General features: G+C 42.3%; 1 protein-coding gene across 1 annotated transcript in view; it reads right to left on the minus strand.

Moving 5' to 3' along the window:
* Positions 1-17,317, minus strand: part of LOC127436016 (membrane-associated guanylate kinase, WW and PDZ domain-containing protein 2-like) — a 136,956-nt gene that overhangs the window by 25,974 nt on the left and 93,665 nt on the right. The window contains exons 10-11 of the mRNA XM_051689899.1: positions 8,483-8,991; positions 8,096-8,261 (exon numbers count right to left, since the gene is read on the minus strand). Of these exons, the coding sequence (XP_051545859.1) occupies positions 8,096-8,261; positions 8,483-8,991 (675 nt within the window). The remainder of the gene's footprint in view (positions 1-8,095; positions 8,262-8,482; positions 8,992-17,317) is intronic.

A 17,317-nucleotide genomic window follows, 5' to 3' on the forward strand; every position in this document is an offset into this window, starting at 1 on the left:
AACTAATTTGTTGACGGTCGATTTTGTAACTCATATATCGGTGATTTAATGGAATACCTTACCACAAAATTGTGTATGCCTTTCTCTCTTATGCAGAATACAAAAGGAGATGTTTAATCAATATCGTGGGCCATCTTTCAATATAACGGCAGCTGACAGTGATTCACTTTAAAGTTTAATACAGGACCCAAGAGTATCATAAAGTAATCCATTCATATTCCAAGTCTTCTGAAGACATATGATAGGTTTTCAGTGAGAAACAACTCAAAATTGTAATAATTTTTCCATTAAAATATTGACATTCATTGCAAGTTCATGAGCACTACGTGAGAAGCTCGGTTTGTGAATGATGACAGAATTTTCACTTTTGGGTAAACTATCCTTTTAAGTATGTTTATGTGTGTTTGGAGGGGAATGCAGGGGCAAGACAATTATATGCCTACTTAAACTAACAGGATTACATCAGATGCTATACAACCAGGACAGAACTTGGCAGTGAAGGGCTAAACATAAAGCCTCTGGCAAATGGGCATAGTTGTGCCACTCCATAGGGCAGCTTCCTCCCCCAACACCATATGGATGACAAAGAATGAAGAACTTTGGAGCAGCTCACATGCATATTTCCCTAATCTTATACAGTTTATCTGTGACTTCTTTTGTTATCTGTATAAATATCGGTAGAAGTGCAGAATACTGTGCACAATAACAACATACTGCCTAATGTCTCCTTTTGTGTTCCATGGAAGAAAGAAAGACATACAGGTTTAAGATGAAATGAGGATGAAAAAATTATAGAATTTTTAATTTTGGGTGAACTATCTCTTTAATAGTAGTAGTAGTAGAGTAGTATGTTAGTATGCTATTTCATACATAGCCAAATAGTTACAGTTACATATTAATTTATATAGGACAGTATCTTATTTCTTCATTGCTTTAATCTGATTTAGCAGTTTTTGAATATTGAAATAACCTTCAAAAAGTAATTTTCAGAAGTTGAATGGCAGGTTCTGTCAATGGCATAAGTCACACAGTGAAATTACTGTTTGTTTTATGTGTCCTTGGGTTTCATTCATGTCATGAGTAAGACTGGTCTATCATCATGAAGTATGAAAGGTGAGAGAGACTGAATCAGGAAGGATTCGGGTTGACTGTCAGCTCGAGTACTACCAGACCCAGATGGAATAGGGGCAAGAGGATGTAAGGGAGCTGTCGGCACTCCTAAAATGCCAAGGCCCTGATGATATTTCTGACAGTTTGGGGAGTCAGAGGACTATAGATATCACCTCAGTTTGGAATAATGTACAGATTTTACTCTTATGGAAAGAAATTGTTACTTTAATTCACCACAGTGGCATTCAACTGATCACAATGTGTAGCCAGGACATTAATAATGTGAAAAATTACTATTACAATTTGAAAACAATGTTCAGAACTTCTTAAATTACTTCTCATCAATAAATCTTCCACGTGCAGCAATGACAGCTTTGCAGATCCTTGGCATTCTAGCTGTCAGTTTGTCCAGATACTCAGGTGACATTTCACCCCACACTTCCTGTAGCACTTGCCATAGATGTGGCTGTCTTGTCGGGCACTTCACACACACCTTACAGTCTAGCTGATCTCACAAAAACTCAATTATCTGTTGTCCAATGTCTGTGTTTCTTTGCCCACTCTAACCTTTTCTTTTTGTTTTTCTGTTTCAAAAGTGGTTTTTCTTTGCAATTCTTCATATTCATAAGGTCTGCACCCCTGAATCTTCTCTTTACTGTTGTACATGAAACTGGTGTTGAGCAGGTAGAATTCAATGAAGCTGTCAGCTGAGGACATGTGAGGCGTCTCTTTCTCAAACTAGAGACTCTGATGTACTTATCCTCTTGTTTAGTTGTACATCTAACCTTCCACATCTCTTTCTGTCCTTGTTAGAGCCAGTTGTCCTTTGTCTTTGAAGACTGTAGTGTACACCTTTGTATGAAATCTTCAGTATTTTGGCAATTTCAAGCACTGTATAGCCTTCATTCCTCAAAACAATGATTGACTGATGAGTTTCTAGAGAAAGCTGTTTCTTTTTTTCCATTTTTGACCTAATATTGACCTTAAGACATGCCAGTCTATTGCATACTGTGGCAACTCAAAAACAAACACAAAGACAATGTTAAGATTAATTTAATGAACCAAATAGCTTTCAACTGTGTTTGATATAATAGCAAGTGATTTTCTAGTACCAAATGATCAATTTAGCATGATTACTCAAGGATGAGGTGTTGGAGTGATGGCTGCTGGAAATGAGGTCTGTCTAGATTTGATCAAAAATAACTTTTTTTCAAATAGTGATAGTGCTGTTTTTCACACCAGTATTGTCCTTCCAAAACAGCAAAATCTGTACATTACATTGGCCGCCAGTGTATATATATTTTACAAATGTACAAAAAAATCTATAATTTATATATATATATATATATTTTTTTTTTCTAAAATACCTCTCAACACAACAAAACTCTGCTGTAATGTAAATATTTAACTACATGTTGTCATACAAACACAAGTTGCTAACGTAAAGTTACAACGTAAAGACTCCAACAGCTGTCCATGTAATTACAAAATCATTTGTCAAGCATATGAACTCGCATACATTTTTAAAGGGCTAGTATGCCCAAAAATGAAAAATTCTCTCATCATTTACTCACCCTCACGCCATACCAGATATGTATTACTTTCTTTCTTCAGCAGAACACAAACAAATATTTTTAGGACATAAAGGAAGCATAAAAGTAATTCATAAGACTCCAGTGGTTAAATCCATGTTTTCAGAAGCGATATGATAGGTTTGGGTGAGAAACAGATCAATATTTAAGTCCTTTTTTATTATAAATCTCCACCTTTGACCAGCCTCAACCAATAGGTGGCTGAATGTGAAAGTGAAAGTGTTTGATTTACAGTAGAAAAGGACTTAACCCTTTTGCACGTACGATCAAACCGGTTACACTAGGCTGGGCTCAGACACATACAATCAAATCGGTGTGATCTGCATTGATGCTGCTGTTTACCAGCAAAATCGGCTGCCATAATGACTGAGGCGGTTGTCATAATGAACCAGCTGCTCAAATAGTTTTTTCAACATCACAATATCTTTATTTTTAAAAGTTACAAACTTTAAAACAATCTAACTAAATAAAAGTATAAAGCCATTACCATTGGCGTGCACTGTTTAGATGCAGCGCTGCGGCCATGTTTTCTGACGTCAGAGAATATACAAACAAACTAGTTATTCCACTCGAGCCTTCTCCCATTCCGTCCGTCACAACCACTTCCGGTGCTGGGAGAGTGGAAGGGCTAGGTTTTTGGAACCTTCTATGCTCCTCCTTTTGTATGCTTCTATGATGATACAAACTCAGAATCCCATCTTGCATTGCAACAAAAATATGGCTGCATGCATAGCCGAAAAGTGCATTCATGATCGCATCTTATCTATCATAATCAATCATTATAAACATCTAAAAACGACATTATATGTTTGATAATATATAATCTGAACTTCAGTGCACCGCTGTGATATAATCTGTCCTCCAGTGCATTTGCTGTGAAGTGAGAGGTAAGATTTATTTTAATTAAAATGCGCATTAAAGAACTCACGCTAGGAGATCTGTCAGTACAGGAGAAACTCAGGTGCGAAAATGTTAATTAAATATTGATCCATTTCTAACCCACACCTATCATATCACTTCTGAAGATATAGGTTTAAAGGTGCTGTAAGCAATTTTTTAATGGAAAGGTATGCAAAACATTTTCCTACTCCCTGAAAGATATTAATAAAATAAGTGATGTACGATATCTGACCTGTCTCTGTGTCAGCTCTAAACACAAAATAGCAAACAAAAATGTGTCCGCAGACAATGGCACTTTCTGCCTGTCAATCCTTTTGCGCGTTTTCATAGTCATAACAGTTGTCAGTTGAGGGCGCTATTTTGCAGCTGTTGTTTTTAAAAACTATTTCTGCTCTCAATAAAGCTAATTTTGTTATCTTTGGAGTTCAGGGTTTTTAAAAGAGAGGGTGTGGCTAATCCAACTGCTCAGTCTCATGGAAGTAGAACGGCTGAAATCGCTTACAGCACCATTAACCACTGGAGTCTTATGGATTGCTTTTGTGCTGCCTTTATGTGCTTTTTGGAGCTTCAAAGTTTTGGTCACCATTCACTTACATTGTATGGACCTACAGAGCTGAAATATTCTTCTAAAACTCTTTTTTAGTCTTCAACAGTAGAAAGAAAGTCACATACATCTGCGATGGCTTGAGGGTGAGTAAATGATGAGAACATTTAAATTTTTGGGTCAACTATCCCTTTAAACCACACAACCATTAAAAAATTATTTTGAGGTATGACTGTGTGTAATAGAACAAAACAAGAAAGTCTCTTCAAGTATTAACCACAGCCCTTATTTTACTCATAAACTGAAAATTTGCTATTTTAAAAACCCATTTAAAATTCCAGAGGGAACCTATGGCTCCAAAATTCTAATCCTTTTCTTGGTTTTAAGACTTCAACCTGAACAGCTCTATAAGAAACGGTTGTTGTTTCCCATCCCTAGTAAAAATATCTTGATATTTGTCTTTGTCCTGGTGTGCGAAATTATGCTTGTCTTGACATTTATTTGGCCATTCATCCTGGTGCTTTAAATAGCTAGATGTATGTAAATTAATGTAAATTATGATAATATAAACTCTTCACATCACTAAGAATAAATTACAGCTCTTCAATCAGTGTCTATTTCATATTCCTCCCTTGGCACAACCTGCAGTGTTGTATTAAACTCTTATTGGCTTGTTCCATGAAAACCCCGCCCCTCTTGAGCCAGTCTGCATTCTGATTCGTCAGCCTTTTTATCTCCACTACTTCAGTGTGGGAGCTGTGCTTTAATTAGAGAACTAGGGGGAAGGAGCTGTGAACATGGCCGGCACTGGCTGGATACTTGGCAGAATGCCGGCTCGGGAAGTGAATGGTCTCACACTTAGTCTGTGAGTCACCCAGGACTGTCTCTCACTCTGTTACAAGAGTGTTTTCAAAGAGGTCCTTTAAGGCCATAGCCTTCGATATAGTCATGAAAGAGAAAGCAAAATGTACAATATGAGAACGTATTAACTTAGTGCTTAAAGTGACTGTGTGACAAAAAACATCTTTTACTGTATGTCAGACTGTACAATATTCATTACAATACTTTAGGCGTTCTGACATTCTCAGTGACATGCAAAATCAAATTGGTATGTGTGTGTGTGTGTGTGTGTGTGTGTGTGTGTATATATATATATATATATATATATATTTACATACTTAAATATGTAATAATATGTGCTTATTTTTATCTATAAATTAATATTAATATTATATATTTATATTAGATTATATACACTGATGAGCCAAAACATTATGACCACATGCCTAATATGCTATTGGTCCTCCACGTGCCACCAAAACAGCACCGACCCACTGAGGTATGGACTCCACAAGACCCCTGAAGATGTCCTGTGGTATCTGGCACCAAGATATTAGCAGCAGATCCTTCAAGTCCTGTAAGTTGCGAGGTGGAGCAGCCGTGGATCGGACTTGTTGGTCTAGCATGTCCCACAGATGCTCAATAGGATAGAGATCTGGGGAATTTGGAGACCAGGGCAACACCTTGAACTCTTCATCATGTTCCTCAAACCATTCCTGAACAATGTGTGAAGTGTGGCAGGGCACATTATCCTTCTGAAAGAGGCCACTGCCATCAGGGAATACCATTGCCATGAAGGGGTGTACCTGGTCTACAACGATGTTTAGGTAGGTGGCACGTGTCAAATTGACGTCCACATGAATGGCCGGACCCAGGGTTTCCCAGCAGAACATTGCCCAGAGCATCACATTCCCTCCACTGGCTTGTCGTCTTCACACAGTGCATCCTGGTGCCATCACTTCCCCAGGTAAACGCCACACACGTACACAGCCGTCCATATGATCTAAAAGAAAACGGGACTCATCGGACCAGGCGACATCCTTCCACTGCTCAAAGGTCCAGTTCCGATACTCGCGTGCCCATTGTAAGTGCTATCGACGATGTACCGGGTGTCATCATGGGCACTCTGACCTGTCTGTTGCTACGCAGCCACATACACAGCAGGGTGCGATGCACTGTGTGTTGTGACACATCCCTCCCATAACCATCATTAAAATGTTCTATGCCACAGTAAACCTTCTGTCGGTTTAGACCAGAAGGGCTAGCCTTCGTTACCCACACGCATCGATGAGCCTTGGGTGCCCAACACCCTGTCGCCGGTTTGTGGTTTGTCCCTCCTCGGACCATTGTTGGTAGATACTCACCACTGCTGACCAGGAGCACCCTACAAGCCTTACTGTTTCAGAAATGCTATGACCCAGTCGTCTGGCCATACAAATTTGGGCTTTTTCAAAGTCGCTCAGGTCTTTACTTCTGCCCATTTCTCCTGCATTCAACACATTGATTGTACTGATTGTTCACTTACCATCTAATCTACCCAGACCTTGACATGTGGCCTTGTTAGGAGATGATCATCGTTATTCGCTTCAACTGTGAGTGTTCATAAAGTTTTGGCTCATCAATGTATATATTATATTTTACATACTGTATATATATATATATATAAATATATATATATCATTTGTTAATCTAATTATATATTCAAAAACATTATAAAATGTATACTCTAAAAAAAGTATAAAATTACAAAAAAATTATAAAAAAATAATATACTTTTTTAAAATAGAGTCCTATAGGGTCAAAGCCTTCGATATAGTCTGTTTATGAAAAACAGAGGAAGTGAGAACACATGGCATAATTACCAGTGAGGGCTTAATTGCTTGATTGATAGCGCTTTCATAGCAATGGACATCTTTCTTAAGAACACATATCAGCCTTTCTATACACATGAAATGACTGCAGCATTTTTTAAGATAGTTTCTGTTTAATTGCCTCATTAATTTCATTCTAAGAATATCCTAATTATGAAGGGTGATAAAATATTACGCTCTGCACGGACATTTTAATGAAAGTAAGCACTCTGATAAGTGGGCTCGCATGGAATTAGCAGATTAGTTTGGCTCCGGTCTGAATTTGCTAATAAATGTCATCAGCTCTAGCCAAGAGATGATACAGTAAGCAGTCTTGTGAAGGCTTTACTAAAATAGCCTAAAAAGCATCATCGCTCCAGTTATTCTGGAAAAACATTGGAATCTGACAAATTGGAATTGTATTGGGTAGTTTCTAGCCCAACTGGGGAGGTAGCCCATCCATGGTAAGCATGAGAACAAGAGAAGCTAAGAGCAAATTTACTTCCAATGAGTTTATAAGTGCTCAAAGAAATTTTTTTGATTCCCTAACCCAAATTTTAAAGGAATAGTTCACACAAAAATGAAAATTCTGTCATCTTTTACTTAACTTTCAAAATGCCATCAGCATACCTGCCCAAACTAAGGAATATTTACCTATTCAAATGCAACTATTGAACAATATTTTATCCTAACAATCCTGACTGAAATAATGTTTTCACTGAAAATCATTCACAATTCTGTTTATTAAAACATTGGTTTCGAGACACATAGTAACCAATGGCATTTGGCATTGCTGATATCAAACATGTCAAGTCTGAATAGGCACAATCGAGAATAAGACTGAAGAGCTATAGTGGTAGGGAAGATTTTCAGTGAATAACAACTTAAATTTTGCTCTGTTCATCACACAAAGCAACCATATGGCTTCAAGGGAATTGGAATACAGCGTACAAGTTATATGGACTACGTTCATGACATAGTACTTTTATGGTGCTTTTTGTCCTTTTTGGAGCTTAGAAGCCTCTGGTCACTATATGCTTTTGTTGTATGCAAAAGAGCTTATTTTCTGTAAAACAAGTCACACAGCATTGGAATGATATGAGGGTGAGTAAATGACGACAATTTCATTTTTAGGTGAACCATCCCTTTAAGTTTCACTTCCAACTTCAATGTGGAACAAGGTGAAGATCTCCTAAGCTTCAGCATAATATTTTTTTGACCAACTGCCTTTTAAAGGTGAGAGGTATAAAAGTACGCACCTGCTGTTCCTCCTCTCTGAATGACAAGCGTAGCCTCTGTTCCCACAGGACAGTCTTTGAGCAGCTGCACCACCTGTGTGTGGTTGAGTCCCTGAAGACCTTTCTGATTAATCTCCACCATCAGATCTCCTTCACATAACCCCGGACAACCCTGTGGCTCCAGAACCTGATCACAATTGGTTAATGGTTATTATTAGTCATAAACCAATATTTCGGCCGATATTTCGCCATTTTGAGATTATTGGCATTAGATTTTTTTAAATAAAAAGTTATTTGTGTAACTTAAAAAGGTTCTCCAGTGGGCAAGAGGCTTTTTGATTCTCCTTGAAACTTTTATTTTTAAGAGTGTAGGATGTGGTTGAAAGCAGAAAGTAGATATCGGCGTACCTGTTTGACCCGCTGCCCTGTAGGACTGTCCGCTATGGTGAACCCGAACCCCTCTGCGCCTTTGGTTATAGTGAGACTCAGAAGTTCAGGGGCCACTTGGGCTCCAGCCGTCGCTCCTGAAGATGAAGCCATAGAGACGCTGTCGTCGGGTGGGGGTCCTGGTGTGGTAAGGGATGTAGGCTGCGAGCCGTCGAGATGAGTGTCTCCAGGATGGGGATGTGGTGTGAGGCCCTCACCATGCTCAGGAACTAAGCGGCCGGTCAAAGACATGTACTCCATGTAATTTTCGTAGTTGTTCCGTCCATTGAGCATTAATGGGTGATCCACTAGGCCCAAAGGAGGCATGGAGGAACTAGCAGAGGGGTCTTCAGGGTCGTAGGGGAGGGGGTAGCCTCGGCAGAGCACCAGGGTGACACTCTGACCGATGGGGACGGACTGGAAAAGCTTCACCACATCGGCATGGGTGGTGCCCAAGACACAGATGTCATTGATGTAGACGATGACATCACCTGAGGTAGAAGCAATGAAACCATGAGTACTAAATACACACAGTCCATATTAAAACAAAATATCAACCATTCCTCTAAAAGTCTTCAAGTGCACTGTCTTTTTTCTCAGATCTACCATTTGCTCAGCATAGAGAGCTGAATGTACATAAAATAGATTAAAAATTGTCATTTTTTTATTACTAAAATATTTTGTTCTTTACCAGCTTAATATACATATAGACACTATGAGTAAGCCATTCGATTTCCTTGAAAAGTGTAAACACTGTGACTCTGTGACACTATCAAAACATTGCTCTCTTTGTTTGAGTGTCCTGACAATTAATCCATGTTTATATAATAATTTATATTGCATTCAATACAGAAAAGTATTGAGTAAAATAGTTCAATGAAATTAAGGTTGTTTTACCCAACATTTGTATATTTTTTTGGCTATTACAGTGTCATGTTGTTAGCTTAGCAACATGCTAACATCAAACTCTATTGGAATTAATTGTCCCGTCAGATTCACATTTGGAGCACAATTTGCTTGCAGTGTTGCTGCCTATGTAGATGTGACTGAAAATTAATGATTTTGGGTGGCCTTGTCACTGCGATTTGCGGTGTGAACACCCCTTTAGAAGGTAGCTTACCTATGTAGCAAATAGCAAGGCAGCTCACTAAGTTTTGGAACAGAGGTAAAATGCCACGTTAAAGGAATAGTTAACCCAAAAATATCAAATCTGTCATTATTTACTCACCGTAATGTCGCTCTAGACTCATATAACTTCCTTATCAGATACATTTTTAAAAACCTTTCACATGGGTTTTTCGCAATAATATTAGTGAATAGTGACACCAGTCTTTCAAGCTTGAAATGGACCAAACATGCAATATTATGTCATGGCATTTGGCCAAGTTTTTTTGGGTTTTTGTCCTTAGAACCAATTGATGTTATTATCGACGTAGCAGCCATATTTGATTCAAGTGCTTTATTAATATTTTATCTGTGTTAATAACAGCTTACATTATGTTCTGTTCATCAAACAAAGTGATTGTATGCCTTCAGAAGTCATATCGATTACTTATACTGTGGTTTTTTGGAGTGTGTTTGTTTTTTTGTGAGGACAATGTTTATACACTAAGGCTATCATTTCATTATCTACGCTTGACAAAGCCAAAATAAGGTCTCTTAAAAAACATCTCCAGTTACACATGTAACCTCGGTTCCCTGAGATGAAGGGAACGAGACATTGGCGTAAGCACAATGGGGAAGTGTCCATGCATGACCTTGTTGAAACCCTTATACAATCACGCCAATCCTCTGATTGGCAATGGTGTCTGAAACCCGCCCCTTTAGGCACGCAATAGGCCTATATAAGCGGGCGCTCAGTCACCATTTTTTCAGAATTTTCTGATTGAGGGACAAGAGTGAGTCACTCTATTATGAAACTCTGAAGTAGTGGGGGATGGGTGTGTGAGTGGCGGGCTCTGCGCACTTTGCTGGTTTTAGCACTTTTGGTGATATGGACCGGTGAGATTCGATGCGCTCTGTTTCGTGGCTGTTCTGGGAGGACGATGTGTCAAGGAGTTAGTGGTCCTCAGGCTCTGGAGACATTGGAAGACACTTGCGTGCGCGGGCTGATGCCCCCGAAAGGGCCGCAAGTCGGGTGGTCAATTTGGTCAGAAGGGTGCGGGAAATGCGGCGGGGGTTGCTGGGCATGTCGGTAGTGCTGGTGAGGGTCGTTGCTGACTTGGGGAATCTGGCTGTGGTGCATCGATCAATCGCTGCCGTAGAGGCGATGTTCTCTGGGATGGTTGCAGGAGTGGGGGATGTCAAGAGGCGGATCGATTGTCTGGCATCATCAGAGAGGGAGTTGTCTGTTGGTTCACTGGTGGTCAGGGTGGATTTGGGGTGTGTCTGGGAGAGGTTGGAGGACGTGGAGAGCTGTTGCCGGCAGAGTGGCATCCGTATTGTTGGAATTCCTGGGGCCGAAGAGGGTCGGGATGTGGTGGGATTCCTGGATGGGCTCCTTCCGGGTCTGCTTGACGTGGCGGGCCATGGGCTGGGGGTCAGGCGAGCTCACAGGGTTCCAGTGCGGGGATCACAGAGGGAGACGGGCCCTGATTGATTCTGGCCAGATTTCTGGGGTTGTCCAGTGGAGATCTCGTGTTGCGCGAGGTGGGGAGTGGGGGAGGGCTTTCCTGGAGGGATCGCAGCATTTTCTTGTTCCCAGACTTTGCGGGTTCGACGGGAGAGAGGAGTAGTCGATTCAGGGAGTGCAGGAAGCTTTTGCATCAGCGGACGGTCGCTTTTGCACTGGTGTTCCCGGCCGGGTTGTGAGTGGATGCTGGGAAGGGCCGTGGAACTTTAACATGTCCAAAGCGGGCGATGTCCTTCATGGGGTCGGTGGAGTGAGTGAGTCATTTTGTGGTGCTCACGTTGCGGCTGAGTGGACCGGCTCACTGATCATTCACTTAACTGTTTGAGGAGACTGGGCATTTTTGTGGTGCTGGTTCCGCCTGGCAGCTGGAGTTTATTTTGCAGAGTGGCACACCTTCAGGATAGTTTTGTGGATGGATCTGCGTGCTCTTTGGGTTTGTTCCGCCTATTGGCTGAAGTTTGTTTTATAGATTGTCTTCTGCCTCATGGTTCTGTCTCACAGGATTTGTGTGTAGACACTGGACTTGAGCGGTCCGGCGGCGGAGTTGTCGCGGGGGTACTCATGGGCGTGCATGGACTGTTTGGGTTTGGAGGGGTGGATGCTGGTTGGCGCTGTCGTGCGCATGGTTGGTGCGCACATTTTTCTTTTTCTGTTTGTTTTGTTCTGGGGGATGTTCGGGTTTTGGTGGTGACCCCAATGTTAGAATGTGGTCTTTGTAGTCTTGTTTTTGACGTGAAAATGTTTTTCTTGTATGTCAAAGTGTCAAATGTTGGTGTGGGTGGATTGTCTCTCTCCATGTGGGGTATGGATGGGTTGGGGCACCTCATGGAAGGAGGGAGCATTGTTTCTCTTCTTGAGCATGGGAGATATGGTGTGGTGTTTCTTCAGGAGGCGCACCTTTCTCTGGAGAGGTTTGGGTGGATATAGGGTGGGCATTTCTTTTGTAGTGCTGGCTCAAGTGGGAGCGGAGTGGGGGGGGCGGGGTCATTGCACTGATGGGTGGTCATCTGCTGCTCGGGTGTCTCAAACAAGAGTGGAGATGGATTGGGAAGAGTCATTGTTGTTTTGGCTGGGGTTCAGGGGCAGGGTCTTGTTTTGGCTAGTGTTTACACACCTGGCGTTGATGATCAGGGCTTTTTTGTGGATCTTGAGGGGATGTTGCAGGCTGCTGGCACCCCTCATTATGTAGTATTGGGAGGAGACTGATCTTTTGATGGACTTGGTCCTTGATCGCTGTGAAGCGGGGGTGTGCGGGCCCCCTGGAGTGGCACTGGCACTTTGCAAGATGTGTGGAGGTCTTGGTCTTGCAGATGTTTGGAGACTTTTGAACCCATCTGGTGGGGACTGTGCATTTTTTTTCCCCATCAGTCCATTGGATTTGCTCTAGAGTGGATTTTTTTGCCATCTAGGTCCCTTGTATCCTACACTCTGAGAGAAAGAGATCATGTGGTTGGTGTTTTTATGTGTCCCTTTTGCGGAGTCCTGAAGTCCGGCAGGTGCTGGGGATTGGGGTTGGTGTCTATATAGAGACCGACTGGTCCTCAGTATCCTCTGTGGGCGTGGCTTGGGAGGCATTTGGGGTGGTTCTTGGGGGCCAGATTGTGCAGTGTGCCTTGTTCACCAGGAGATCCAGGACATGGGAGCTTGTGGAGTTGGAGAGGAATGTTGGAGGTGCCGGGGTAGAGTTGGGGTGCCGAGTGTCATCTGGTGGTCTCAGAGAATTGACCCGATAATAATTTTGTTGCAGAGGGTGGAGTTTTGGCTGTTCAGGCATTGATATGGTGGAATGGGATTGTCTTTTTGGGATTTTGGAGGTGTACATGTTCGGGAATGCTTTTATTGGATGGATTAAGTTACTTTATGGATGCCCGGTGGCGGCGGTGTGGACGGATGGATTAATTTCGGATGGTTTTGCTCTGGGTGGGGGCACCCGGCAGGGTTGCCCTCTTTCCCCATTGTTGTTCTGTCTTGCTCTGGAACAATTAGCAGCCACGATGAGAAGGGAGGATGATTTTCCAGGGGTGGTGGCGGGAGGTGTGACACATAAGCGTTTGCTTTAAGCAGATGATATTTTATTATTTGTCTCCGACCCCAATGGATCTATGTCTTGCCTCCACAGAATTGTTGATTCCTTTTCTGAATTCTCAGGATGCAGAGTTAGTTGGTCTGGGTCCGAGGCATTGGCTCTCCATTTTTTCACCATTGCAGGGCCTTTCTGTCAAGCTGATCGGAGAGGTTGGGTTACACCCCGTTGTCTCGCATTTGTGCTCAGTGTGGACGGGAGTGTCCAGAGTGTTTAATTCGGACATTTATTTAAGTGTGGCCTCGGGCATGTGGCTGAGCCCAGGACTACACTACCGTTCTAAAGTTTAGGGTCACTTACTCATTCTTTATTTTGTTCACATTTTAGAATAATAGAAAAGTCATCACAACTATGGAATAATATAAATGGAAATATGGGAATTATGTTGTGACTAAAAAAAAAAAATCACAAATAAATCAAAACTATATTATTTTTCAGCATCTTCAAAGTGGCCACACTTTGCCTAGATTTTGCAGAAATGTACTCTTGGCATTTTCTCAACCAACTTTTTGAGGTATCACCCTGGGATGCTTTTTAAACAGTACTGAAGGAGTTCCATCTATATGCTGGGCACTTTTGTTAAGTGCTTTTCTTAATTATTTGGTCCAAGTCATCCATTTAAAAAAAAAAAAAACATTTTTAATAAAATTTTAGTTTTGTAATTAAATAAATTAATATGTTGGCACAATTATATTTTTGTCTACAAAACAAATTTCAAACATTTAAGCATACGCCTTCAGATCAAAAGGTTTTTAAGATCATGAGAAACATTTCAGGCAAGTGACCCCAAACTTTTGAACAGTAGTGTATGTATTGGTGGGTCCCCTTTCTTCTGGACAGAGTGGATTGGGAAGGAGGTTTGTGCACTTGGTGACCTGTGTGGGAGTGGAGTGTTGGGGTCTTTTGAGAGTGTGGTTCAGCATTTTGGGATTCCCGGATCCAGTTCTTTGAGTGTTTACAGCTGCGCCACCTGCTCTGTGCTGTTTTTGGGAGTGGCATGCACCCCCCTGGAGTGGTGGGTGTTCTGGGAGTGGTGATTGCTGCTTTTGGAGGGGGTCATGGGGAATCAGTTTGTTGCTCCCTGCTGGTTTGGAGTCTGGGGGGCGGAGCTTCGGCTTCTCTCAGGATATTGTGGGAGAGGAATTTGGATTTGGTGTTGGAGGAGGGAGTGTGGGCTGGGATTCTGGGAGGTGTCAGGTCTGCATCTGGAGATGCATGGGTGCGTCTTGTGCAGTTTGGGATTTTGCATCGATTCTGTTGGACCCCCTCTAGATTGTATAGGCTTGGTCTGGGAGACACACCCACCTGCTGCCGATGCCGATCAGAGGATGGGGACACGGCCCACATTTTTTGGTGGTGTGCTGGGATCCAGGAGTTTTGGTTGAGGGTTCAGAGTTTTGTGTTTGGCGTACTGGGCACTCGGATTTCGTTTTGCCCTGGACTCTGTATTTTGGGCGATGGGGCGGTCATTAATATAGGGGATAAACACATAAAAAATTGTGTCCTAGCTGGTGTTATGATTGTCAGACAGATTGTTCTAAGGGGATGGGGGTCAGCTGGAGCGACCTCATTTCGAGAGTGGTGCACGGAGATGGGGAGAGTGGCGGGATTCGAGGAAATGTCATGTAGAAGGCTGGGAAACTTAGATTTATTTGATGGGAGGTGGGGTGGCTGTTTGGCTTTCTTGGAGGGCTCTTAGGGAGGGGCAATGGAGAGGGAAGTATAGTTTTAAATGTGTAGTATAGTTTTAAATATAAAGTTATTTCTTTTTTTGTGTGTGTATACTCATGTGTGACCACAGGGATGTTTATTGAGGGTCAGGGTGGGGTTGGAGATTGGGAGGGGGAGGGGTAATAGTGGGAGTTAAATGTTGATTCTGTGAATATATGTTTTGCTTTTCTTTGTCAATTTTGTGAATCAATAAAAAGTGTTAATCAGAAACTCTGAAGTAGTAGTGTGGTCAACTTGTCTCATTCAGCAATGTCTTGTTCCCTTCATCTCAGGGAACATAGGTTACATGTGTAACCGGAGACGTTCCCTATTGATTCAGTTCACTCGAAATTGCCGTAAGCACAATGGAGAATGGTATCCTATCACGCCGCACTACGTGACATTACACTCCCAGAGATATAACACAAAACAGAGATATTATAAGGAGTCACAGGCCACAGGCCGATGATTTATAAGTCATATTAAAGTGTATATGAATAGTCCCACATGGCGGATGCCAAATGGAAATTGAAGTCTGGAATTTATATGAACCATATAGACATACACAGTATGGTTTATTAACCCTCTCACAACATAGTTGGAAAAGTAGGTTTTATTTCTTACGGGAGTACTGACTGAAAGAGCATGACGACGCAGTCCTGCAGGACGGCGACCAACATGAGTATACCGCAAGTGAATAACCCTCATGGTGAGCCAGGAGGGGAGCACTTAGGATGGATATATGAACTATACATTCATATAATATGAATTAACCCCTTCACGAGCCAAGTCGGGAAGGAAGTTTTATTACAATGAATGTACTTGTGACTTTATGGGAAATTTACAACTGTCTGTATGCAGGTATGTATGTATGTTGATTATAGTTGGTAGCCCACCCATAATAAGGGCTTGGGCTCACCTGCTTGAATGAACGCCATGTCCAGGTTATAAAATTTAGTGAACGTGTTTTGCGAGGACCGTCCTGCTGCCAAACATATGTCCTGTAAGGCACACCATTTGTGCACGCCTTTGAAGAGGCCATGCCTCAAGTTAAATTAACTTTGACACCAGTAGGACTATTTGCGTCTGTGATTCGTAATCGAGGGCGATCGCCTCAACAATCCAGTGAGAGAGCCTTTGTTTGGAGAAGGACATTCCTTTTGTACATACTCCATAACAAATAAAGAGCTGATCCGACAGCCTAAGCTAATGGGTGCACTCAACACATGTATGCAATGCCCTCAGCAGGCATAACATATGCATAGATTGCTCTTCATCTGAATGAAATGGTGGAAAAAAGAAGGCTTGCAAACGAACCACCTGAGCCCTGAAAGGCATTGATAAAACATTAGGCACGTAGCCTTTTATAGATTTAATGTAGTTTAAATGACAAGCCAGCTTCCAGTGTTCTTCAAAGACTGAGCCAATTCTGGCCTGTCCGACGTGCTTTGTTCAGAGGCCACACGTTTAGGTTCCACAGATCTGGCTGGGGATGCAAAATCGTGCATTGTGCTTGAGAGAGAAGGTCTCTCCTCAGTGGTATTTCCCATGGAGGCCGTCTAGTATTTCTATCATCTCCGGAAACCAGGACTGATTGGGCCATTTCAGCACAATTAACAGAACTGATTCCATGTTCTCTTGGACTTTGCTGATGACAGAATGAAGGAGGCGCACAGTGGAAACACATACTTGCGTTTCGCCGGCCATTTGCGAGCCAGCGTATAGTGTACCAAAGGGGACAGTGGCAGTTCTCCACAGAGACAAATAGGTCGATTTTCACTTTGCCGAATATTTCCCAAATCCTCATCACTGTATGAGGTTGAAGTCTCCATTCCCCTGGTTATTCTCCCTGGCGTGATAAAAGATCCGAATTTAAGACGGCTTGGGACATGTGTTGCACGCAATTAGAGGAGATGACGCCCGCTCCATTGGAGGAGGCTTTGTGTCATGCTCATTAATTGTGGCGATCGGAGTCCGCCATGGCGATTTATGTATGCCACTACTGTTGTGTTTTCTGAATCAGCATGTGGTGATTCACAATGCTGAAATGAAAAGTTCTCAAAGCTAGAAAGACAGCCAGAAGTTATAGGCGATTGATGTGCCACGCCCATTTCGCACCTGTCCAGGTGACGAAAGTCGGGCGTCCATCACACACCGCGTCCCAACCTGTGTTGGAAGCATCTGTGGTCACCACTGTTACTCTGGAAATTTGACCCAGCATAACACCCTGTTGGTAGAAGGCCAGCGCTGTCCAAGGTGCTAGAGCAGCCAGACAGCAGCGAGACACCGCAATGCGCATGCGCCCGAGATACCAGGCGCGGTGTGGAACGTGCCATTTGAGCCAGTATTGGAGAGGTCTCATGTGTAACAGACCTAACGGTATGACGGCAGA

Source organism: Myxocyprinus asiaticus, chromosome 46 (genome assembly GCF_019703515.2).
Source record: "Myxocyprinus asiaticus isolate MX2 ecotype Aquarium Trade chromosome 46, UBuf_Myxa_2, whole genome shotgun sequence".
Lineage (NCBI taxonomy): Eukaryota > Metazoa > Chordata > Actinopteri > Cypriniformes > Catostomidae > Myxocyprinus > Myxocyprinus asiaticus.